Raw genomic sequence first — 26,546 nt, forward strand, 5'->3', positions numbered from 1 at the left:
CCTTTCTCTAACCCTCCTAGGGGGTGGGCAAAAAGTGAGGAGAGAAACATCACTAGGGCAGCTGACCTAAACCAATCAAAGGGATATTCCGTACCATGTCACACTCAGCAATAAAAGGTGGAAACAGGAAGAAGAGGGGAGGGGTGGGTTCTCATTGGGAAAACGTCGGTCCTCCTCTTGAACACTGGCTGCGTGCGTTGAGGCCTTCCTTCAAGGACGTGGTCAATCATCGCTCATTTGTGGGAAGTAGAGAGTAATTTCTTTCCTCTGCACTTCCATATAGCCTTCATTTATTTTATTTGTTTGTTTTCTTCCCTTCTTTTTATTTTTCCCTTTTCCCCTCCCTCTTCCCCTTTCCCTTTTTATTTCCCCTTAGTTAAATTGTTTAGTTCATAATAATCTTCATTTCATTATTATTATTATTTCCCTTTAATTAAATTATCCTTATCTCAACCCATGAGTTGTTCTTTGCTTTGCTTCTCCCCCTCCTCATCTAAAGGAGGGGGAGTGAGAGAGCGGTTGTGGGGTTTAGCTGCCCAGCATGGTAAAACCACCACACCTATTCATGAATGAGGGAAATATCAGTACGATTCTACACGTTACAAAGTAACTTACAGAACACAGAGGTTTTGGTCAACAAATTTATTGAAAATACTAAAACCAATAAATACTTTTTCAATTACAAAAGAGAGTTGGCATACCTTACACAGAACAACAATTTGATTGAAAGATACTGCTAGTCAGTGCTTTGGCTGGCAGCATTGCTCTTTGCCACTCCCAAATTATGCAGAATTGCTTTGGCATCTACGCTGATGCAAGATTGTTCCGGATGTTTTATCCCAAGCAGTTCTTCGATCATTTGGCGAAGTGCAAATATTTCAAACATATTCTTATTGCTTCTGCAAAAGATTTAACATAGAATAATTGACATAAGATAATTGACAAGTTTCAACTTTACTGTAAAGATTTTACAGATTTATTATCTTTCAATGAAAAAAAAATATATTGGGAGCTTCACATAACTGTCTCTAAGCAGAAAGTTATCAGTGCATGGTAAGAAAAATCTCGACAAAAACCATCAAGAACTATGCTTTCTCTTGACTAAATGGTATTTACATGTAGTATAGTGGAAGATCAAGGAAAACCTGTAAAAAGATTTCCCCAGTGAGAAGGAAGATTTCAGAAACAGGACGTGTACAGAAAATCCACACTAACATCAAGGCAAATATACTAATGAACTACTACAAAACCAAGGATAAAAAATTAACTTTAAAGAATATTTCAAGGTTCATTTCTTAAGATTTATGGCACCACCTGTGAGGTTGTCTTTTAATTAAACGAATTAAAAAATCTGGATTTCTGAGTACACTTTTAGTTTATTTCTGATGAAAAATATTATTTAAATTAGAGTATTTTACAGGGAAACTTTTTTTTTCCCCCAGAGTTCAATTTTGTTCCTAAGAAAAATCAAACAAAACTCTCAGTTTTGTAAATAACTAACTCTAATGTAAGCAACAGTTTAGTGTAAATACGTGCTTTTATAAATGAAACAATCCCATTAAATAATGCACATCAACGGAACTCAGCAACATTCTGCCACTGACATGCTGAAGGTCTTTGTTATAATAAATTAGTAACCAGTAAGCAACAGAAACCTATTTTGTAAAGGTTAACATTCCCCCAAAGTCTTAAATGGCTCAAGACTTTAAACTGTGTGTTGGTTTTGTTTTGTTTTGATAGAGATGAAAATTGACAAAACTGAAATTTAAGTCACATACAAAACAATTTTCAGAGGACATTTTTACCAAGTAACTCAGTAAAACTGAAGGTCGGGGGGAAGAAGGGTTTTCTTCTAAGCATTCTTGTCATCTAAATAAATGAGGAATATATGTTCTTTAGGCTAGTTATTTTTTAGTTCATATTCTGAACTACACAGATACATAGGCAAATTGAGAAACTCAATCTTACATATCTGTGACAAACATTTTAGACATAATTGCTAACAATGAAAGTCCAGCATTATTTGTATTGGAGCAAATGAACGTTAAAACAGAGATGAGCTTTTAAAAAAAGAGAAAGGTCCCCAGGTTCAGTGATCTAATGGCAATTAACAGAAAAACAGTAATAAAGGATTACTTTATTTCGGAGAGTTTCCGTAATATAAAACAAATCCTTTCCAAAATTGAAATGTCTAGTTCGCAATTCTGAAGCAATGCGGAAAAAGTACAGAAAAAGCGTTCATTACTGCAGTCTTCCAGGAAAATCTTTAAGTAAGCTGTAAAAGAAAATAATTAAAAAGTTTAATCACAGAACTTGGCTCATGGAAAAATAAATCATTGATTTATAGCTTTTGAGAGTTTTATATGCGCCTCATGTTGTGCAACCATGAGAACAAAGTAATAACAGGGTATATTCTAGGCATGTGATGCAAAAATCAGGTAAAACCAAGAACAAAACCCACCCAAGTTCCTAAGAATTCTGATATTACCAGCACTTGTGGTATTAAAACAAGGCCTATTCCCTTGAGAACAAAGGAAAACAGGACACTGAGCAATTTTAAACTCAGATAAAAAAAATCTTATCTTCAACATGTTTATTCAATGCTCGTTGATCATGCTCCTTTTCTTATGATGACGTGAGGAGAACACTAAGCTATGCTAAAAAAACTGACAAGGAAATATTTTAAGCTGCTGCAAAATGACGTACGGAAATAGTACATGTAGACACTGATGACTAGACAGCTTTTCATTATCAAAACACTGTCACCGTACTGTTTCAAGACAGGCAGAATAGTAATTGAGAGGTCAGAGTTGGATAAGAACACCTGAATATCAAAACAATTCCTGTAAAATGCTGGATAATTTTTAAACATGGCCATATAGTATAATCTTTTCTATTTATCCTGCTCCCCAAAACTTAGTCAATTCAGAGTAAAGTAAAATCTGTTCCCTTGTGTTATTTCACTCTTGATTCAAATAGTACAGACTGATTTATAGCAACATAAAAGAGCATATAAAGAACATAAGCACCGATTTAATAGGTAACAGAACTGAACAAATTTGTTAGGAATCCAACAAAACAAGTCACTATTCACTGCACTCTGCCCTTAGCGTATAAACACACTTGGTATGCCCCAGGATATAGTTACTTAGAATATGCCATTAAATTAATAGTTATTGTAATATTACTCTACTTTTACTGTAGAAGAAGGAGGTCCTACAATTTATTCCTATAAATATCCTTAAATATCTAAAAATTCCTTAAATTCCTTTTTGTAGGTGTAAACAAATACCATATTCAACTTACTTGGGCATTTCTTTGCTGGCTTGTTCTTACTGGTCTCAATAATACTGTATTATTTTATTATTAAAAATACTGGTCTTAAGGTATCTTAAAAATACTTTATTAATATATATATACACACATATACATACAGATACACTGTAAAAATGTTTTAACTGTGAGGTTTATAAAACAATATAAAAAAAATATGCTGAGGGAGTTTTACTATAAAGCAGAAGAGCCAACATGGAAATAATACCTCAAGTTTCACAAAGTTCAATTACGTGAAAGCAAACTGATAAAGACATGTATTTAAAGAGATTTTTCCTATATTGTTTATATATTCATTTTATATATTCATTTCAAATAAGCTTTTGCAGAATATATTTTAAATCATCAAAAATGTACAAAATAAGCATATAATTTAAATGCCTGTCTATCTGATGAACTAGAAGAATAAAAACTGTATATTTTTACATATTTTTCTGTATCATCTCTGCACAGATTTTTTTTTTTATTAACTACTGTAGAAAAACTAAATTGGAATCTATTCTGTCAGGATTTGACACAATTTTAAATAATCTGCAAAAGCCTCCCATAGTAATCATAAAAAATTGCAGCATTTTGTAATTACATTAACTTAACTTCATTGGTAGACTGTAATGAACAATGAGCAATTTATCACTGTTGACAGAATTCATCTGAAATTTACCCTCAAAGTAATCAGTCACTCACAGCATCAAGTCTCACCAGCTATAGTTATTCAGAAAATTCTGTTTTATAGCTAAAGCTCTGTCACCTCAGAAAATGAAGACTGTCAGGAACACCAGCTTGAAGTTCATGTTTTAACAAATTAACCATTACGCTTTTGCCTCGTTTCTAATTGCACGTGGGTCTGCCAGGAGACCCGAACAACTTAACAGAGTGATGGAGAGTTAGCTCATGGAAAAGTTACATAAGGACCACAGAAACAGAAAACACTTGAAAGAACCAGTAACAACACTGAACAGCTTGCTGATGAGCTGTTGTCTCTTACACAGTCACTGGCAAGATTGGAACCATTTGCTGAGTTTAACTGATTCTCGTCATCAACAGCTGGGCCTGGTAAGAGCCAGTGGTTATAGCACAACGGAGGGCAGGCGAGGTAACAGTCAGTGCAAGGCCCCTCGAGTGCGGATGCTTTCGTGGGTGACCCTGAGTTAAGAGAGCCCAAGGACAGGTCCAGCCCATCACCCAGTACATGTTGACCTCAGGATGGTATGAATTGTTCTTCAGCTTCCTAGATGTGCAAGACCTTCACGCAGCTATGACACAGGATGTACGGGAGGCCACCATCATTCTTAAATGACCATCACATACACACACACACAAAAAAAAAGCAATAAAAAAGGTTAAAAATAGAACAGGATTCCTTATGTCACAGAAGTAAGTTGGACTGAACAGAAGTTTACAAAGATCAGAAAAGACCAGAACAAAAACCTACAACTTGGAGGCCAGGAACTACCTTTATAACAAGACAGATTGACAGGATTCTGGATGTGAAACACCTGAACCAAACAGGGATGGGGTACATGAAAAGCTGTGTGCCAGTCAAGATGAACAGCAATAAGACTATTAATTCTAATTTGTCATTAAGATACTACGTATAGATAGGAAACAGACGGTACCAATACCTGAACTGTTACATTTGACATTACGTTTTCAGTAACTGGATGCGTTATTAGCATTGCTGATGTGTGAACTAGCAAGGGAAACTTGGGACACCCACTGGATCAGAAATACCACGAAGCCAAAAGGAATGATACTGCTCTAAAATCTGAAAAAAATGAGTACTGAAACCAAGTCGGTCAATGGGCTTAAGGAATACTGCAGAATCTCTTATAATTTCTATCAAAGCACAGAAATGTCTGTCTTAGGCCAACAGGTCCTTTCTTCTCATGCAGCTTAAGTAATTTCCCTCAATGTATGAGGGAATCTAGGTCTTATTTCTCGAATATGAGGACAGGAATTTTTATTTTATTTTTTTTTTTTTACAGGAAAAAGAACCTACAAGAGGGCTTCAGATAGGTCCAAAAAGTATAGAACCATTAGCATATACTGCTTACTGTAACAACAGGTACACGCAGTTACAGGAAGAGGCAGTGCAAAGTATTTGGTATTTCGCATCTGACTCATCTTTCAGCCTGGACAATTAAAATTTGAATCCATAAAAATACCTCACCAAAAAATAAATTAAAAAATTAAGTTATGAAAAAGAACATCTGGAAAAAAAAAAAAACACTTTTTTTTTCCTCACTTAGTTTCTAATCACATAAGCTGTAACGGTAATATTTTTGAACAAAAATACTGGAATACTCATGCAGACTCAGAAAATTATTCCAGTAAATCGAAAGAATGCTTAGGGATTGCATATCATAGAGGAAAAATTTCGATTTCTACTCTTGTTGGTCAGAGGCTGTTTTTTTGGGTAACACGTTTCCATATTTTAGTACAAGATCAGCTACTTATGACTTCATATTTAAGGCTGCATAACAATACAGCTTTAAAATTGTGCATAAAGTCCTGTTTTGGTCTAGCACAGAGAGACCTCTGAATATTCACAGCTACCTTCCAGTTTGTTTTCAATAACTTGTTAACAAGAAACATACAAAGGTATGAAATTATGATTTCCTGTCAACAATACTACTTGTCAACATTAACAATTTCTTGGAAAATATTAACTATATTGGAAAAGAACAGACTCTGACTATAACGTGGATATGGGCAATTCCTATACCAAAGAGAAGGCTCTGCATAAGACTTTATATCCAGTTGCTGAAAAATAAGTTCTCAATCATATGTCAGACCAATTAAGCATTAGTCCTCCTTCCCTGGTTTTGCATATCTATCTATGTTCTCTGAGAAGCAACATGGCAAAATGAGAACTTCTCACAATTTATCTCCACTATTCTTCCAAATCTAGGCATCCAGCATATTGAAATGACTACTACTAGATAACAGAACATGTACTGTTAGTGGGATTTTTCTTCAAAGTAATGTCAGATACCATCAACCCTGCTTAGGTTTTTCTTTCCCAGTTACTTTACCGATCAAAATTATGATGATTAGAAATACTTTAGTGTAAAAAAAAAAAAAAAATAAACTAAACTAACCACACAGTCTGAAAGGATGAAAACAACATCAGGTAAATCTTTCTGCCACTTATCTCACTACAAAATGCCTTCTAACTCAACGTTGTTCCATCCCAAGTCAAACACGCTTTATTTTTACCCCTATAGTACACAGTAACAAAATAGCCCAAGCCAACAATATACATTTCACAAATAGCAGCAGTCCCTTCTCCTTCCCTTTTCTGTTCCAAAAACCAATAATTTTTATTTTAAGAAAATTAACAAGGATTATTCCACATGACACTGGAATGGCTCACTACTTTTGTGTTCATCCAGATTGTTATCAACTGATTCTTTGCCTGTGTCGCCTGGAAAACCACTGTGAAGGAGACTATTAACCCTTTCATAGGACCACACCACAGTACAACTCATTGAAACATAACCATCCCTTACAGATGTCCCATTTCCAATTATTTTAAAGTGAAAAATGGCTAGGGGTGAGCTGTTCACATTAGGGGGGTAAATAAATAAATAAATAAATAAACTTTTATCTTTTATCTCCACCTGCTAACAGGATTTCATGAAATGGCTGCCCTGGCACAGCCTTACTTCAGAAGAAAATTACTCATTGGCAAAACATCAGCAAGGTAAGTGGAATAAACAGAAAAGCTAAACTAAATATCAAAAGAAATCACACCAGTAAGAAAGCAACCAGGACAATATGTAAAGCATGGATGCTGACAGTGAGAAGAGACGGACAATTCAGAAACATACTTTATATCTCTAATGAATTTAAATTACACAAATGAATGCTAATGCTAGATCAGGTTATTTATAGAGAAGCAGCACGTTATTTTTTACTTGGTATTTATGCTTACTTCACCTATTTTCATCATAACTTTATATGTATTTTTTTCAATTACTCACTTTTATCATTGATCATGGCCATCTCAACTAATGCATTAAGTGCAACAAAAAGGAGACATTTTTTGGGTATAGTTAAGTGGCTTAGTATGATAGGCACACATCGGTATTGCAAAAATAAGATCTTTCCTTCATCTGTCTTCAAGTCCACGCAAAGGGAACGAAATGCATGAGACAGGTAATTCACTGAAAGATAACAGAAAACAGGGAATAAAAATTATATAATCACAGTTACATTAGATGATCACAAATACATGAATATTTATCCTAAGAGTTACTGTTGCAGATATATACTAATTAAAAAAAAAAAAAGTTAAATGGCTGAAAATATTAATTTTATTTACTTATTTATTTAAATGCATCTTCTGCCTATTTTTATTCCTTAAAAAAATTGTTGTGAGTGGAAAAAAAGACAAGTTACAACTCACAAATTGAGCAAAATATATTTGCAAATATAAAACCTTTCTAATATCTTCCTTAAGAGAGAAATCACAAGCTGCATAGTTTGGGACTATATTGGTTTCAACATCTGGGAAGCCTCTAATAAAGGAGTAAAAGGCTAATTCATCTGAATAACTGCAATTACTGTCATGACAACAACTATTCGCATTCCTTTCCATAAAAAGCTGTAGTTTAAGTTATATATGCATCTACGTTATATATGCATCCATTTTGGAGAGCACTAAATTATTCAGAGAATTTAGATTAAGTGAATCAATTCAATTTTCTTAATTTCATGATGTCAAATCTTCCTCAATATCTTGGAATAGCATTGATCATCTGGAGCACAGAAAATTAAGAGTAAGGGAAAAATTTATCACATAGCAAAAGTTTAATTACAGTGCCATCTGCTGGATATTAGCATCTTGAAGGGAACAGGATATATATTTAAACTGAATGTGCTGCTTTATCATCGCTAGATCATTAGACATGTGGTCAGTGATGAAAATTCATACACGGTAAGTTTCAACATAAATTTAACAGATAATTTTACTGCAGGCTTGCAGTAAAAACCGACCATGAGTAGCTAAACTGATTCACTCTGATCAACAGCTTTCATCTGCTTACAGTTAATCTCTGCAATAAGTACTTTTTTTGTATTGTAATTCATTTGCATCATTTTTATCAAACATCTCTAGAAATGTTTCAATTTCAGGGTAATCATGCTTCACCAAAATATTCTGACTGAAACTATATGATACTGAAATTGAAAATACACTGATTCTTCCCTCCAACAGCTGAAATACTGTATTTGTTTATTAATGGTGACAGGGTGGTCTTCCAGAATGCTTAAATCCTACTTATTCTAAGTACTACCAGTATAAATACTGCACAGGTCAGTATTTTTGTCATCACTTCAAAGAAAATGTTTTTTGTCTTTTCAGGCCCTGTTTGTTTTTAAAGAAACTGCTGCTGAGAAGAGATGCTACGGCATCCTGGAAATTGCACAAGTGGAGTAACTATAATGAACTGAAGCAAAAGTTACTAAGAACTGTGATATCTCCAGACAAGTATGACCTTGTTTGCTTTTGCCTGTTAACAAAATACATTACTATACTGCATCAGCATATGGTAGCATTCTTCAATGTTGATAATGTTTATGGGTAGCCACTTGCAGTGACAGACTTGGTAGGAGAAAAGGGGAGACAGCAGAGAGGTAAGAGCTAGATGGAGTATGAGCTTTACATTAAACTTTGACAAAGCAATGAAATTCTAGAACTGTTTTAAATTTGCTACTGATTTCAGTTTACTGAGGAGCAATTAGCTGTACCATTATATGCAGTGAAGATCTTGACAAACAAATCACTGCTATAGTGATTGCTTGAGAGAATTACCAACATCTCTTTTCCCCTTTGTCACAAAATACGTTGATCTCACTGACATAAATAAAGCATATTAAAATGACCACACAAATTATGACATGAATAATAGCAAGGTTCATACTTGCTTCCCTATATTATGCTTCATCAGGTGGTAAAATTCAAATAAAACATCCTTCACTACTAAAGCATTACAGATGCTACAGTATCATTGAACTGCTGCATTTTGTACATTTGTTTTTTGTCTGGGCACATACCTGAAAATAAGATTTAAAAAAAAAAAAAAAAAGAAAAGAAAACGGTAATTTAAAAAAGACATAATAAAAACCAGAACTTACTTCGTTTTGCTGTTCTAAGCACAACTAAAGTTGACAGAAACCTCAAAGGCATAGATTTGCTTTTAAAGAAATGTGCAAGTTTTGGTTTACTCTGTGTAGGCTTTCCATTGCAGTTTTGCACGCTTCCCCTTTGTACTGCGCCTTTGAGAAGAACTTCTGCAAGTCTCTCCATTGTTGATGTCATGCTTGCATCCTGTTTCAAACAATGTGCACATTTAGCGTAAACATTAAAATACATGAAAATCCTGTCTGCTAAGTATGTATGTTCCCCTAAGGATTAAATATTAAATAGCAGATGTCGTGACCGTGTACTGCAATATAGTCTGTACATGGGATACTACTTTGCGTTCCACAAGCAGTTGAACAACATTAGCACAGGGCCTTGTCAACACACACTTCACAAAGAAACAAGGTAGTCAGGGCCCCTGATATGCTGACATTATTTAATTTGCCTCTGGTTCCAGAATAAAGTCAGTTCAAACTCAGCTTTAATCAGTGCTGCCTACTACACTACCCTCTTTTGTGAAGATGCCTGAAGCTAGGTCCTACAAAAGCGTTTACAGAACTAAGGTCTAAACATGACCCTTAAGAATACTGTACAGGTAAGATGTATTGGACTTTTCAAAAACCTGTACAGAAATATTACTTCAGAATCAAACTTAATAACATGCTCATTTAAAATATGTTCTCATTAGCACTGGAACCACCAGCTTACAGTTCTATTCAGTTAGACACTGAGTAGAGAACAAAGAAATCAAAATACCTTTGCTACTTTGCCACACGTTGCCATCAATTTCAACAAATCTCATGCATAAAGTGAACAAAAATATATTTCTTTTCCTAGTTCACAAGTTTTGTAAGCACATATGTAAAATACCATTTCTGAGATGCTACACACTACTGCAACAAAGATCACATATGTATGCAAAAATATGTTTACATACACAGTGCAAAATATTACAATGAATGTGAGAAAGTTAATTTGGTGAGAATTATTTTTTCATTTGCTATGTATCTGTGGTAGGCATTTATGCTTTGCAAAGACAGCAAAGTTTCTTTTATATATACTCCCTGAAAATATCTACTTTTCATACTCATTTATAATACAAAATATCTCTTGGGAATTTACCTGACTATCAGGGTCTATCTGCCTTAGAGACCAGTAGATAAATTCAATCACAGGCATATGTAGTTTAGGATCCACAAATGGCATCCACTGGAGCTGTCCAATGACCATAGGCAAAAGCTGTAAAAATACAGAATGGCAAAGTTATGTGCAGTATACGAACTTACAGGACAAGCTAACCACAAGTAAAAAGCAAACTAAGCAAAATTAAACTAAAGTCAACGTATTCCCGGAGTTTAACAGACTACATGTACAAATACTCACTGGGCAGATCTGGCACAGGTAACAGAATTATATACTGAATTTACATTTTACACAGGTTTACACAAAAAGTGGAAAGACATTGTGTGAGCTCAAGCTCTGAAGTCTAATACCAATGGCTACAAATTTTAAATATAATAATAATTAAACAAACAAACAAACAGTAAAAGCAGATTTCCAAGCCTCGGTATCCCAAAAAAGCGTTACAAGTATAGCACGGTATCATCTTTTATAAGACATAAATTGAACTTTTAATACCTAGTATCAGCACTAAAATACTTTAAATTAGATGTGTGTATCTCCTTAGGAAAAAGGAATTACATACTGTATTACAGATAAAACACGAGATAAATTATCAGCTGAGAAAAGTGACTTAAAATAGAAAGACAGGTGGAATCTCAAGTTCAGACTGAACACTACACATTTCCTTAAAAATGATCTGTATAAATATTTGTATGATAAATTATCTATTACATCTCACTGTTGGAATTAATACTGATGGATCAACTGCTGTTTTCTTTTAATTAATGTATTCAAAGCGTGTATAAAACAGGCTGACCTGTTACACTCAGAAATAATAAAAAGAATCTTAACATTTCAACCTAAACAAATTCAAACGCCTTTACCTTCACACAATTTTCTAGAGTGTAGATTTCTTTAGCACAATGAGGTTTCTCACTGCCCTCTCTCTCTTCTTGTGTTTTTATTTTGCGAAGGTGTTGGTCGGAGATCCAGTCCATAAGAATAGTTAAGGGGTTGTAAACATTTACATTCAGTAGTAACTGTAATACATCCACACCATCAGTTATTTCAGTTTTCAAGTCTATGATTTTCTAAACCACAATACCAATAGACTAAAATATATGAGTACATTAGTAATATGCACGTGCTTTATTTTGTGCTTAAACAAATGTTTATGAAAGGCTTGGGAAGAGATTTTCACATACAAAATCACTCTATTTTATAATTCTAACTAAATGGATTATAGGAGAAAGAAAATCTTTAATGATCTTTAAGGATCTTTTTAATTTCTTTCGCATCACTTAACTGAAAGAATCAAAAAACATTCAAATATCCAAAGATTCAAAACTCACTTTTTGACTTAACCAGCGCATTGAAATCATTTGATGTGATTGCTAAATAATTAAAAGTTCAATTTTTTTCTTCTCAGTATGGACAGTGATAGAAACAAAATCACTGTCCACTTTCTCAACAAATCACGGGATGGCCAAGGTGGGAAGGGACCTCTAGAGACCATCTCGTCCAACCGTCTTGTTTAAACAGGGCCACCCAGAGCAGGCTACCCAGGACCACCTCCAGGCAACTTGTGAAGATCTTCAAGGACAGGGACTCCCTAACCTGTCCAGGCAACCTCTGCCAGGATAAATAAAATAGTAGTGGCTCTTCATTGACTTGCAGCCCAGCCTTTCAGCTTACAAGGGAATAAGCACAATACCTCTTTAGGTATATAGGCAATACGTATTTGATTACTTTTCATAAAGAAGTGACACAAAAAGTGGAGTGTGTATTTCAAGAATGGTCTAATGGCCTTGGAAATAGAGAGGGTGAAAGTTTTCTTCTCTAAAGAATGACACTGTTACTGAGCATGATCTGTGAGAAAAGAATATGAGGCAAACTATAACCGCCATTTAAAAATAAGTAGCGTACTCTATGGATACAACAAGCATCCTGATCATCACGTAAGTCCTCTATGAATACTTCAGTTTGCACAAAAGAGAAAGATAAAGATTTTACTGAGACTAGGAAGCAGATGATTTTAATCATACTCAAGAGCATCAGAACTGCAATTCACTGAAGGAGCAATGGTCAAAAGAGTTTAGGCAGCAATTTGCTTGTCAGCATTTAGGTCAGATTTAAGTCAAGTGAGAAGAAAACTTTAACTTTGTATTACTGTGAACCACTGTCTCAGCGTGTCTTTAAGAACAGAGAAAATACTCCTTTAATTAACACTTTTAAAAATAACTAACTCTAAATTCTTTAATACTGGAAAAGCTCTGAGAGACTAAATTTCATGTACTAGAAAATGAAGCAGAAAGTAATTACAACCATTCACACAATTCCTGTCTTAGAGAAACAAAATCAGCAATTTTGCAAACAACTTGTTCAAACATTTAAAATTGTTGACTGTAACTTGCAAAGCTACTTATAAACTTGACTGTACTGCTTGACTACTTGACTGTAACTTGTAAAGCTAATAACAGGAAATAATTAATCTTGCCTGTTTTTTTAGGAATTCATTATCTTCCCTCAGAGAGTTAAGCGATGACTTCAGTTCATTATTTTCATCAGTCATATTTCTCAAGGTTTCTCTCAGTTGGCTCTTTTTTGTCTCAGGTTGCTATAGAAATATCAAATTTTAAAACATGATTAACAAGAGTGTCTTTTTAGAAATAAATCTCAACTAAGTTCCATTTTAGTGTTAAAAAATAGGACAAACTTTCAAAGATCGAATTTGTAATTCTTCATGGTCCAATCTGCACATACCACCAATAGTGAAGAAAGCAACATCCACACCACGTATTAAGAAGAAATATAAAGAAAATGGGAGCCATGGTGTACAGCCTATGGATCTTATTTTTTTTTCCAGAAAATACCTAGATCTTCTCATTGATCCTCTTGTACATTCCTCAGTTAAGTCAGGTGTGGGAAAGAAGTGTGAATGAAAACAAATGTCAAAGCTTTTGTTTACACTTAGCTCTTTTTTTTAGCATCCATTTTAACCACAAATATGCCCAATTCTCCCTTCTTTGAATCTTTCAAATATTCTAACCATTCACTGCTGATAGTTAAGATGCTTTAGTTCACCTGTACTTAAACACCTGTCCTGCAATGTCCAGGAATGTATCCATTACGTGCTACATTTCATTGAATTGGAAAAAAATGATTGTGAAACTCGAGATAGTAATCTTTTAATATTTGTTATTATTATTAGTCCATAATATAATTTAATACCAGTACATACCATTAAATTATAAGCAAAAACAGACAAAAAAAAAACAGCAAACAAAGGAAAATTGAAGTGACAATTACTTGTAACAGTCAAAAACCTGTGTGTCTTGAAAAAGAAACCAAGGAATGTCTTTTTTCCCCTTCACTGGAAATTTGTAATATAATTAAATATTTTCCAGCAGATTCTGAAAAAAAAACCACTGAGGCTTTGAAACTGAGTATAAAACAAATGTTTTCAGAAAATAACATTTCTTTTCTCAGAAACCGTGAGAATCTTCTATGTGAAAATAGCTTTTTGTTCAGAAGTGTTGTCTTCTGCACTAAGAATTCAACCATCCACTACATCTTCTTAAGCCTCACTCTCAGACTGTTATCATGCTGCAAAAAGGACTTAAGCGGTAAATATAGAAATGATCTCATCAACAAAGAAAATGCTACAGATAGGCTCCAAATGGAGTGCTCAATTACTTCCATTGGAAAGGCCAAACCTTTAGAGTTAACCAAGCCTAGGAAAAGCTTGCTCAGCTTGGGATGGAACAGGAGCAAGATGGCTTGAAATTGACCATAAACTTTCAAAACAGTCAGGGACAGCAGAATTACAAGTGAAAGGTTTTGAGAGAAAAAAAAAAAAAAAAAAGAATTAATACTCTCAATTTCTCCAAACTACATTACACAATGCTTTATAAGGCTTGCGTATTCGGGGTTTTGACAATAATTTCACAGTTCTTCAGGGATTTGGCAATAATTTCACAGACCACAGGGTTGTTGTAGGTGGTGCCAGGATGTCTAAATCATCCAATTCTATTATCAAATCAGGTACCATCCATATCATAATAAACTGCATCACTTCATTCCTGCCAAATGTTTGTCTAGTCTGTTCCGAAGACCTGCAAATACTGAAAGCACCAGTCTTACTGACCTCTCTAACCCAGTGGTTAACTGCTTCATGTTAATCTAGTTTTTCCAAATTTCCAGATTTCAACAGTAATCTGCACCTACAGATCCCACAATTAACTGCACCATTCTGAACTGGAAACCACACCAAACCCCCTAACAACAGTTTAGTACTTTTTATGCTAAATCTTTAATTTAAGGGTTTCAAACACTTTAAAGAAATAAAGCATTATATCTAGCAAACATATGATGGCTTAAGAAAACTACAAGCAAGTTAAAATGTATGGGGAACAATAAGAATCACTAAGTAAGTTATTGTACCTTTTTCATAGTTTCAAGTTTTGCCTGAACGTCAAGAGGGCAAGTGCTCTTGAATGCCCAGAGTGAAGAGAATAGTTTCAGGTGCTGTCAGGAAAAGCAGTGGTTGCAGGTGTTTCTCTCCATGCCAACACCGCATCACAAGACACAACTCTTGCAATAATAGCACTGTGTTCAAACTCCCTTCAGCAGAGCAAATACCTGATCTAACCACTACCCATGTCATTACCAAACCAGTGAACTAATTCAGGGGAAGAGGTGGATGATGACAGTGATATAGTTAGTAATTTCTGAATTCTCTGTCAAAAGGGAGAATCTTTGTAACATTACTGAACATTACAAAATGTCTGAGGCCATTACAGTTCCTACCTGGAGATTCTGATAGGCGACTTGCACTTTGTTACGACTCTGACTGGTGTCAGGTGGTATTGGGCCTCGACTATTGAGTTCTTGAGCTTCAGTTCCACTCGCAGTCTTCCTTACCAAACCATCAGTCTTATTCTGCGTGCCTCTTCTTTTCGTACCTTTACCCAAACGGGATGGTAAGGTGTCATCTATGGAGAGAAAGAACACACTTTACATTAAAAAGATAGTCTTAAGTAAAGAAAGACTGCTTATCCAAAACAGGGAAAATGTATTTTAAGCGTTTACAGCGACCAGTATAAAGCAAGATATATTGACATGAAAAAGTAATCTCCTAAAGAATTACGGAGAAACGCTCCAAGTTTTGTTCCATGACTTGTTTGAATCAATCTATGCACGGACTGAAACAAGAGGCAGCCCTGTGGTTTATGGCCCAAGAAAAATTAGGCTATTGCCTTAGGTGTATCTGGACCTCCTAAACATTCTAAAGGAACAAAGCATATGAAAGGAAAGGTTAAATCTCTATGTTAAAAGTATATTTTCACTGATTCTTGTATTTCTGAACTGAGCAGAAATACATTTAATAGAAACTTTTAAAACTGCGGGTTGTACTTTGTGCAATATTTGAAACTCAGGATTTATTACCTGTTTCCATACACATACCTGTCTCTTGAACTGCATCAGGTACAGAACAATCAACGGTCTTGTCTTTGGTTCCTAGACCTCTTCCACTTTTACGGGTTTCTGACTTTGAAGAATCAGCATGTTTGGATGAAGACTTAGTTGTCTTTTTTCGTACGCTGCCATCTGCAGAATATATAAAATAACAATAATGATATTTTGCATTTGAGAAGCTGACACGGAGAAATCATCAAGGACATATTGGAAATGCTTATCACATAGTCATGTATATTCTACTCAACATTTTGTTGATTACACAGATTTTCATAGATCAAATGCCTTTCTAGTCCTTTAGAGAAAACATTTCTAATGTCATGTAGTCAACAAGAATAAACTGGAGAAGTCTCTACAATACTCTTCCCTTCCCATAAATTCAAAGTTTACTGTCATTCTGAGAAGTGACGTGCAATTATATTTAAAAAAGAGATCTTAAGACTGAGTTAGGTTCAGTTTGATAAGCGTTCGCTTTATCACTTTGATAAGTAGTCACACAGCATTTAACAATAAACCAATAGCATTGCTCTGTAGCAGTCTCATCTGACCATATCAGAATTTGAAACACTAAGATACTTGCAGTCCCCCTCGCGTTTTCACTAGATTAGTACTCATGCTTCAAATTCAATATTGCTACTACATCTGTCCAATGCAACAGCTAGATTAGACGAACTGTTCTACAGAAAAGCACACTTAAGCTCCTAAAAAACAAACAAACAAAAAAAACAGACAACAATATAGCTACCGTTGACTTTACCTTGCGATGACACTGAAGGAACTGATTCACTTTCTTTTTTATTTGTCAGGTTTACAGGTTTCTTATCAACTGCTGGTAACTTCTGCTCTGTATGAACACTGCCTCTGGTGGAAGACGGCTTCACATCAGCTGATGGAGCTGGGGCAGCTGATTGAGATGCTGCAGCTGATGGAGCTGGTGCTCTTTTAATGGCAGGGCCTGAATCGTTAGAGCTGGTATTTTCATCGTCCTGAGAAGTTGAATAAAGAGTAAAGCAATAAGCAAATAAGCAAGAAGGAGCTTAATATTCACTTCATTTATTCATACTGGTGCAATGGACCTTGCAGTCTCTGGTGCATTACATTAACATGTAACATTGCCAGGGAAATGATAGCCATCATAAATTACTCCGGTCATGTGGCGATCTCTTACGAACTAGGGCTTTGATTCTTTGCTTGGCTAGATAGGAAAGGCTCCTACTCTTTGAAAAAGCCTGATCACGAGGCTTCAGGAAAGCTCACAAGCACTGCCAGCACGTTTTCAGAGCAGCGATTGCTGGAGCAGCAGCAGACAGGGAAGAAACGTGTTATGGATGTGCTTCATAAGTGACTTAAAACTGCGAAGACAACCCACGCGTTACTAGACCCAACCGACAGGGGAATTGGAGGACTTCTAGGCAAAAGCTAAGCACCAAGCCCCTCAGGCTGCGTTCTGCGGATGCTTACAACCCGGGACAGCGGATTGCGGGGGCAAAACCACGTCCAGACGAGGATGAGCCCCCCCCCGCCCCTTCCACCGCGCGGGGCCGCAGCCCCTGGGGGCGGCTTCCCGCTGCCTTCCCCCGGCCCCTCAGCGGCTCGCGCCGGGACCCGCTGTGGCACCGCCCGCCCTCGCCGGGGCCCTGTGCGCAGGCGCAAGAGGCGGCGCTTGAGGCGGCCGCTGCGGGCGCTGAGGGGCCGGGGCTGGCGGAGGGGGTTAACGGGGACATTTTCTGCTGTGGCTGAGTTGCATCAGCACCAGAACTGAGGCTGGGAGCTGGAAGTGCCTGAACAGGAGGCACAGGCACGTTTGGTTGACTTTGTGATTTAGGATTCTGGCCAGAATGAGAGTTTTCATCATTGGCTTCATTTTGGACTAGGCCGACAGAGCAGTCCAAAATGACCTTCTTTTTTAGAAAAAGCAGTTCCTAAGTCATTTTGAGTGTTCTTTGGAGTAGATTCAGTTGATGGGGTGCCATGTGCTTGCCACGTATCTGCATTTGGGCTTTGGCACGATACACAATTCTTTGCAGTTGTGTCATTTGGAACTAAACATACCTTACGTCCCCATTGAGCCTTCTTCAAGGGTGACTGTCCAAATCCAGCAGAAGAAGAGGTTTGCTGAGCTTCCTTTCTGAATGACAAGTCAGGAAGACTGACTTTGTTACCAGATTCACTGGTCACTCCATCTCTTGGGAATTGAAATACAGAGTTCAGGGTCCCTGAGGTCGATCCGTTAGATTTCTTGATATCCTGACTTGTCATTTCTTTTGCAGTCCCACTCCTCTGAGTCACAGGTGTGTCAACATTTGATCCTAAGGTTCTTAAAATGTTCTGAGCCTCTTCAAACTTGTTTTTGAAAAGCATTGCTTCCTCTGGTGTTTCAAACCAAATTCCAAGATTCTCTGGTTTTAGCAACTCGTCTGCATAATCCAAAGCGTGCCATACGAATGACCTATCTGATCCAGCATTTGGAGTTAACTTCATATCAGTATTTATGTAGTGATTTGCACAGATTTTCAGTACTTGGTCCCGTCTCATTAAGAGACGGAATTTGCCAGAAACTTTATGCTTCAGTATTTTCACATTTCCAATACCCCTTTCTTTCCATTCCTTAGATTCTGCATCAAAACGAAACAGTTTTGCTCCGCTGCAGAAGAATTGTTCTTCATCTTCTTCTCCTGTATTTACTGTAGTCTTGTGAGGGAGGGGCACCACAGGATCAAAATGACGAACAACATCATTCTTATCTCGGAGGGTGCTTCCTCCCCCTGCTGCACTTTGTGGAGAAGAAAAGGTAAAGTGTCCATTGTTAGACTTGAAGTTAGTGTTGAGTGTAAAAGCTGGTGGTTGACTTGACTGTGCTGGTGTTGGCAGACGTGGTTTTGACCCTTCTGCTGTTCCGGGCTGTCCAAATTTAGATTTTGGAAATTGTATCGGTTTTGATTCGGCAGGTTTTAAAGTTGTTGGTGCAACTGAAAGCTTTTTGAAATAGCCAGGTCCGGAGGGCTGTGGAGAGCAATAAGAATCACTAAGTAAGTTATTGTACCTTTTTCATAGTTTCAAGTTTTGCCTGAACGTCAAGAGGGCAAGTGCTCTTGAATGCCCAGAGTGAAGAGAATAGTTTCAGGTGCTGTCAGGAAAAGCAGTGGTTGCAGGTGTTTCTCTCCATGCCAACACCGCATCACAAGACACAACTCTTGCAATAATAGCACTGTGTTCAAACTCCCTTCAGCAGAGCAAATACCTGATCTAACCACTACCCATGTCATTACCAAACCAGTGAACTAATTCAGGGGAAGAGGTGGATGATGACAGTGATATAGTTAGTAATTTCTGAATTCTCTGTCAAAAGGGAGAATCTTTGTAACATTACTGAACATTACAAAATGTCTGAGGCCATTACAGTTCCTACCTGGAGATTCTGATAGGCGACTTGCACTTTGTTACGACTCTGACTGGTGTCAGGTGGTATTGGGCCTCGACTATTGAGTTCTTGAGTTCCACTCTCAGTCTCCATTTCCGAATCATCACTCTCATCCTGTGTGGCTTTTCTTTTCGTACCTTTACGCAAACTGGATGGTAAGGTGTCATCTATGGAGAGAAAGAACACACTTTACATTAAAAAGATAGTCTTAAATAAAGAAAGACTGCTTATCCAAAACAGGGAAAATGTATTTTAAGCGTTTACAGCGACCAGTATAAAGCAAGATATATTGACATGAAAAAGTAATCTCCTAAAGAATTACGGAGAAACGCTCCAAGTTTTGTTCCATGACTTGTTTGAATCAATCTATGCACGGACTGAAACAAGAGGCAGCCCTGTGGTTTATGGCCCAAGAAAAATTAGGCTATTGCCTTAGGTGTATCTGAACCTCCTAAACATTCTAAAGGAACAAAGCATATGAAAGGAAAGGTTAAATCTCTATGTTAAAAGTATATTTTCACTGATTCTTGTATTTCTGAACTGAGCAGAAATACATTTAATAGAAACTTTTAAAACTGCGGGTTGTACTTTGTGCAATATTTGAAACTCAGGATTTATTACCTATTTCCATAGACATATCTGTCTCTTGAAATGCAACAGGTACAGAAAAATTAACAGTCTTGTCTTTGGTTCCTAGACCTCTTCCACTTCCATGGGTTCCTGACTTTGAAGAATCAACATGTTTGGATGAAGACATAGTTGTCTTTCTTCGTACACTGCCATCTGCAGAATATATAAAATAACAATAATGATATTTTGCATTTGAGAAGCTGACACGGAGAAATCATCAAGGACATATTGGAAATGCTTATCACATAGTCATGTATATTCTACTCAACATTTTGTTGATTACACAGATTTTCATAGATCAAATGCCTTTCTAGTCCTTTAGAGAAAACATTTCTAATGTCATGTAGTCAACAAGAATAAACTGGAGAAGTCTCTACAATACTCTTCCCTTCCCATAAATTCAAAGTTTACTGTCATTCTGAGAAGTGACGTGCAATTATATTTAAAAAAGAGATCTTAAGACTGAGTTAGGTTCAGTTTGATAAGCGTTCGCTTTATCACTTTGATAAGTAGTCACACAGCATTTAACAATAAACCAATAGCATTGCTCTGTAGCAGTCTCATCTGACCATATCAGAATTTGAAACACTAAGATACTTGCAGTCCCCCTCGTGTTTTCACTAGATTAGTACTCATGCTTCAAATTCAATATTGCTACTACATCTGTCCAATGCAACAGCTAGATTAGACGAACTGTTCTACAGAAAAGCACACTTAAGCTCCTAAAAAACAAACAAACAAAAAAAACAGACAACAATATAGCTACCGTTGACTTTACCTTGCGATGACACTGAAGGAACTGATTCACTTTTATTTGTCAGGTTTACCAGCAGGTGCTGAGAAACCTGTAAACTCTGCGCTGTATGAATACTGCCTCTGGTGGAAGATGGATTCACATCAGCTAATGGAGCTGGTGCTCGTTTAATGGCAGGGCCTGAATCAGTAGAGCTGGTATTTTCATCGTCCTGAGAAGTTGAATAAAGAGTAAAGCAATAAGCAAATAAGCAAGAAGGAGCTTAATATTCACTTCATTTATTCATACTGGTGCAATGGACCTTGCAGTCTCTGGTGCATTACATTAACATGTAACATTGCCAGGGAAATGATAGCCATCATAAATTACTCCGGTCATGTGGCGATCTCCTACGAACTAGGGCTTTGATTCTTTGCTTGGCTAGATAGGAAAGGCTCCTACTCTTTGAAAAAGCCTGATCACGAGGCTTCAGGAAAGCTCACAAGCACTGCCAGCACGTTTTCAGAGCAGCGATTGCTGGAGCAGCAGCAGACAGGGAAGAAACGTGTTATGGATGTGCTTCATAAGTGACTTAAAACTGCGAAGACAACCCACGCGTTACTAGACCCAACCGACAGGGGAATTGGAGGACTTCTAGGCAAAAGCTAAGCACCAAGCCCCTCAGGCTGCGTTCTGCGGATGCTTACAACCCGGGACAGCGGATTGCGGGGGCAAAACCACGTCCAGACGAGGATGAGCCCCCCCCCGCCCCTTCCACCGCGCGGGGCCGCAGCCCCTGGGGGCGGCTTCCCGCTGCCTTCCCCCGGCCCCTCAGCGGCTCGCGCCGGGACCCGCTGTGGCACCGCCCGCCCTCGCCGGGGCCCTGTGCGCAGGCGCAAGAGGCGGCGCTTGAGGCGGCCGCTGCGGGCGCTGAGGGGCCGGGGCTGGCGGAGGGGGTTAACGGGGACATTTTCTGCTGTGGCTGAGTTGCATCAGCACCAGAACTGAGGCTGGGAGCTGGAAGTGCCTGAACAGGAGGCACAGGCACGTTTGGTTGACTTTGTGATTTAGGATTCTGGCCAGAATGAGAGTTTTCATCATTGGCTTCATTTTGGACTAGGCCGACAGAGCAGTCCAAAATGACCTTCTTTTTTAGAAAAAGCAGTTCCTAAGTCATTTTGAGTGTTCTTTGGAGTAGATTCAGTTGATGGGGTGCCATGTGCTTGCCACGTATCTGCATTTGGGCTTTGGCACGATACACAATTCTTTGCAGTTGTGTCATTTGGAACTAAACATACCTTACGTCCCCATTGAGCCTTCTTCAAGGGTGACTGTCCAAATCCAGCAGAAGAAGAGGTTTGCTGAGCTTCCTTTCTGAATGACAAGTCAGGAAGACTGACTTTGTTACCAGATTCACTGGTCACTCCATCTCTTGGGAATTGAAATACAGAGTTCAGGGTCCCTGAGGTCGATCCGTTAGATTTCTTGATATCCTGACTTGTCATTTCTCTAGCAGTCCCACTCCTCTGAGTCACAGGTGTGTCAACATTTGATCCTAAGGTTCTTAAAATGTTCTGAGCCTCCTCAAACTTGTTTTTGAAAAGCATTGCTTCCTCTGGTGTTTTAAACCGAATTGCAAGATTCTCTGGTTTTGGCATCTCGTCTGCATAATCCAAAGCGTGCCATACGTATGACCTATCTGATCCAGCATTTGGAGTTAACTTCATATCAGTATTTATGTAGTGATTTGCACAGATTTTCAGTGCTGCGTCCCGTCTCATTAAGAGACGGAATTTGCCAGAAACTTTATGCTTCAGTATTTTCACATTTCCAATACCCCTTTCTTTCCATTCCTTAGATGCTGCATCAAAACGAAACAGTTTGGCTCTGTTAGAGAAGAATAGTTCTTCATCTTCTTCTCCTGTCTTTACTTCAGTCTTGTCAGGGAGGGGCACCACAGGATCAAAATGAGGGCCATCATCATTCTCATCTCCGACGGTGCTTCCTCCCCCTGCTGCACCTTGTGGAGAAGAAAAGGTAAAGTCTCCATCGTTAGACTTGAAGTTAGTGTTGAGTGTAAAAGCTGGTGGTTGACTTGACTCTGTTGGTGTTGGTGTTGGCGTTGGCAGACGTGGTTTTGACCCTTCTGCTGTTCCGGGCTGTCCAAAATCAGATTTTGGAAATTGTATCGGTTTTGATTCGGCAGGTTTTAAAGTTGTTGGTGCAACTGAAAGCTTTTTGAAATAGCCAGGTCCGGAGGGCTGTGGAGAGCAATAAGAATCACTAAGTAAGTTATTGTACCTTTTTCATAGTTTCAAGTTTTGCCTGAACGTCAAGAGGGCAAGTGCTCTTGAATGCCCAGAGTGAAGAGAATAGTTTCAGGTGCTGTCAGGAAAAGCAGTGGTTGCAGGTGTTTCTCTCCATGCCAACACCGCATCACAAGACACAACTCTTGCAATAATAGCACTGTGTTCAAACTCCCTTCAGCAGAGCAAATACCTGATCTAACCACTACCCATGTCATTACCAAACCAGTGAACTAATTCAGGGGAAGAGGTGGATGATGACAGTGATATAGTTAGTAATTTCTGAATTCTCTGTCAAAAGGGAGAATCTTTGTAACATTACTGAACATTACAAAATGTCTGAGGCCATTACAGTTCCTACCTGGAGATTCTGATAGGCGACTTGCACTTTGTTACGACTCTGACTGGTGTCAGGTGGTATTGGGCCTCGACTATTGAGTTCTTGAGCTTCAGTTCCACTCGCAGTCTTCCTTACCAAACCATCAGTCTTATTCTGCGTGCCTCTTCTTTTCGTACCTTTACCCAAACGGGATGGTAAGGTGTCATCTATGGAGAGAAAGAACACACTTTACATTAAAAAGATAGTCTTAAGTAAAGAAAGACTGCTTATCCAAAACAGGGAAAATGTATTTTAAGCGTTTACAGCGACCAGTATAAAGCAAGATATATTGACATGAAAAAGTAATCTCCTAAAGAATTACGGAGAAACGCTCCAAGTTTTGTTCCATGACTTGTTTGAATCAATCTATGCACGGACTGAAACAAGAGGCAGCCCTGTGGTTTATGGCCCAAGAAAAATTAGGCTATTGCCTTAGGTGTATCTGGACCTCCTAAACATTCTAAAGGAACAAAGCATATGAAAGGAAAGGTTAAATCTCTATGTTAAAAGTATATTTTCACTGATTCTTGTATTTCTGAACTGAGCAGAAATACATTTAATAGAAACTTTTAAAACTGCGGGTTGTACTTTGTGCAGTATTTGAAACTCAGGATTTATTACCTGTTTCCATACACATACCTGTCTCTTGAACTGCATCAGGTACAGAACAATCAACGGTCTTGTCTTTGGTTCCTAGACCTCTTCCACTTTTACGGGTTTCTGACTTTGAAGAATCAACATGTTTGGATGAAGACATAGTTGTCTTTCTTCGTACGCTGCCATCTGCAGAATATATAAAATAACAATAATGATATTTTGCATTTGAGAAGCTGACACGGAGAAATCATCAAGGACATATTAGAAATGCTTATCACATAGTCATGTATATTCTACTCAACATTTTGTTGATTAAACTGGAGAAGTCTCTACAATACTCTTCCTTTCCCATAAATTCAAAGTTTACTGTCATTCTGAGAAGTGACGTGCAATTATATTTAAAAAAGAGATCTCAAGACTGAGTTAGGTTCGGTTTATAAGCGTTCGCTTTATCACTTTGATAAGTAGTCACACAGCATTTAACAATAAACCAATGGCATTGCTCTGTAGCAGTCTCATCTGACCATATCAGAATTTGAAACACTGAGATACTTGCAGTCCCCCTCGTGTTTTCACTAGATTAGTACTCATGCTTCAAATTCAATATTGCTACTACATCTGTCCAATGCAACAGCTAGATTAGATGAACTGTTCTACAGAAAAGCACACTTAAGCTCCTAAAAAAAAAAAAAAAAAAAAAAAAACATTATACCTACCATTGAATTTACCTTGCGATGACACTGAAGCAGCTGATTCACTTTCTTTTTTATTTGTCAGGTTTACAGGTTTCTCAGCTCCTGCTGGTAAACTCTGCCCTGCATGAACACTGCCAGTGGTGGACGCTGGCTTCACATCATCTGCTGGAGCTGGTGCAGCTGATGGCGATGCTGCAGCTGATGGAGATGCTGCAGCAGTTGGAGCTGGTGCTCTTTTAATGGCAGGGCCTGAATCGGTAGAGCTGGTATTTTCATTGTCCTGAGAAGTTGAATAAAGAGTAAAGCAATAAGCAAATAAGCAAGAAGGAGCTTAATATTCACTTCATTTATTCATACTGGTGCAATGGACCTTGCATTCTCTGGTGCATTACATTAACATGTAACATTGCCAGGGAAATGATAGCCATCATAAATTACTCCGGTCATGTGGCGATCTCTTACGAACTAGGGCTTTGATTCTTTGCTTGGCTAGATAGGAAAGGCTCCTACTCTTTGAAAAAGCCTGATCACGAGGCTTCAGGAAAGCTCACAAGCACTGCCAGCACGTTTTCAGAGCAGCGATTGCTGGAGCAGCAGCAGACAGGGAAGAAACGTGTTATGGATGTGCTTCATAAGTGACTTAAAACTGCGAAGACAACCCACGCGTTACTAGACCCAACCGACAGGGGAATTGGAGGACTTCTAGGCAAAAGCTAAGCACCAAGCCCCTCAGGCTGCGTTCTGCGGATGCTTACAACCCGGGACAGCGGATTGCGGGGGCAAAACCACGTCCAGACGAGGATGAGCCCCCCCCCGCCCCTTCCACCGCGCGGGGCCGCAGCCCCTGGGGGCGGCTTCCCGCTGCCTTCCCCCGGCCCCTCAGCGGCTCGCGCCGGGACCCGCTGTGGCACCGCCCGCCCTCGCCGGGGCCCTGTGCGCAGGCGCAAGAGGCGGCGCTTGAGGCGGCCGCTGCGGGCGCTGAGGGGCCGGGGCGGGCGGAGGGGGTTAACGGGGACAACGGCGGGGCCTCGGCCCGTGCTGTGGAGCTGAAACGGGGACGAGCAGGGGAGAGGCTCGCTGTTGGGTTACAGCTCCGTGTAACGCAGGCACGGGTGAAATCTGTGCGCTAGGGGCGTGCAGGGTAATGCTTGTGTAAGCAGCGTTCCCTGGAGAGGCTGTGGGAAGGGTTGCTCTCACTATCCTCAGAAGTAAAGCATGATACGAAGATATAGTGCGTGACAGAAATATGTGATGTCTATAATCATCTCTAACTTCATGTATGAACGGCAAGGCAGTAGTTCTGAAAAAAAAAATACTGATAGTCCTGGCGCTGAGCTGTAAGAGAGAAGTTAAAAATAAAACTTACCCATGCACGTTCCCCCTCTGCACCACAGCTTTCCAAATAACACTCCAGGAAATGGTTGTCACTAAAAGTTACCAGCCACTTTAACATACCGTGTACAAAAATGATGTGGGTCTGGAAGGTAATCGCCTGAGCAAGTATGAACTAAATCCTGTGTCAGACTGCACATAAGAACTGCTTTTTACCTTTCAAAGTACTCAAGTGCCAAAGAGCCTGCAGACAGCACAAAACAGCATCCACCTGACCAGCACCTACCCAGCTGCCTCAGCTTCCTCATTGCTCATCAGAATAAGAATGACATTTCAAAGGCCTTCAGTCTGACCATCAACATCAATTAGCAT

At 38.4% G+C, this 26,546-nt stretch overlaps 2 protein-coding genes and 2 long non-coding RNA genes across 9 annotated transcripts in view; 2 read left to right on the forward strand and 2 right to left on the reverse strand.

Moving 5' to 3' along the window:
* Positions 1-627: 627 nt before the first annotated feature.
* On the reverse strand, positions 628-11,922 carry CCDC138 (coiled-coil domain containing 138). Its single transcript, XM_084515215.1, has 6 exons — positions 11,488-11,922; positions 10,604-10,720; positions 9,475-9,667; positions 7,320-7,502; positions 2,137-2,275; positions 628-899 (listed from the first exon to the last, which is right to left on the reverse strand). The coding sequence occupies exons 1-6, from the start codon at positions 11,599-11,601 to the stop codon at positions 737-739; spliced, it is 909 nt and encodes a 302-aa protein (XP_084371341.1). The 5' UTR covers positions 11,602-11,922; the 3' UTR covers positions 628-736.
* Positions 11,923-13,158: 1,236 nt separating this feature from the next.
* The window catches only part of RGPD4 (RANBP2 like and GRIP domain containing 4), a 48,389-nt gene continuing 35,001 nt past the window's right edge, over positions 13,159-26,546 (reverse strand). For 2 of the 5 annotated variants that reach the window (XM_084514796.1, XM_084514794.1), the window contains exons 29-40: positions 24,864-25,122; positions 24,190-24,333; positions 23,533-23,717; positions 22,164-23,126; positions 20,911-21,097; positions 20,124-20,285; positions 19,491-19,669; positions 18,134-19,084; positions 16,839-17,067; positions 16,070-16,213; positions 15,047-15,597; positions 13,159-13,220 (exon numbers count right to left, since the gene is read on the reverse strand). In XM_084514796.1, coding sequence (XP_084370922.1) covers positions 15,380-15,597; positions 16,070-16,213; positions 16,839-17,067; positions 18,134-19,084; positions 19,491-19,669; positions 20,124-20,285; positions 20,911-21,097; positions 22,164-23,126; positions 23,533-23,717; positions 24,190-24,333; positions 24,864-25,122 — 3,621 coding nt within the window. In that variant the 3' untranslated portion in view covers positions 13,159-13,220; positions 15,047-15,379. The remainder of the gene's footprint in view (positions 13,221-15,046; positions 15,598-16,069; positions 16,214-16,838; positions 17,068-18,133; positions 19,085-19,490; positions 19,670-20,123; positions 20,286-20,910; positions 21,098-22,163; positions 23,127-23,532; positions 23,718-24,189; positions 24,334-24,863; positions 25,123-26,546) is intronic. The other 3 variants (XM_084514795.1, XM_084514798.1, XM_084514797.1) reach the window with 3 other exon arrangements.
* LOC311434915 lies at positions 17,722-20,511 on the forward strand. Its single transcript, XR_014691819.1, has 3 exons — positions 17,722-18,566; positions 18,694-18,872; positions 20,200-20,511. It is a non-coding gene; the product is annotated as an uncharacterized lncRNA (long non-coding RNA).
* On the forward strand, positions 21,328-25,158 carry LOC311434833. 2 transcript variants are annotated; one of them, XR_014691757.1, is made up of 3 exons: positions 21,328-21,909; positions 22,724-22,902; positions 24,925-25,158. It is a non-coding gene; the product is annotated as an uncharacterized lncRNA (long non-coding RNA). The 2 variants fall into 2 exon arrangements; XR_014691758.1 differs by having other exon boundaries at positions 21,777-22,596.

The sequence above is a fragment of the Aythya ferina genome, assembly GCF_964211825.1.
Source record: "Aythya ferina genome assembly, chromosome: 1".
Lineage (NCBI taxonomy): Eukaryota > Metazoa > Chordata > Aves > Anseriformes > Anatidae > Aythya > Aythya ferina.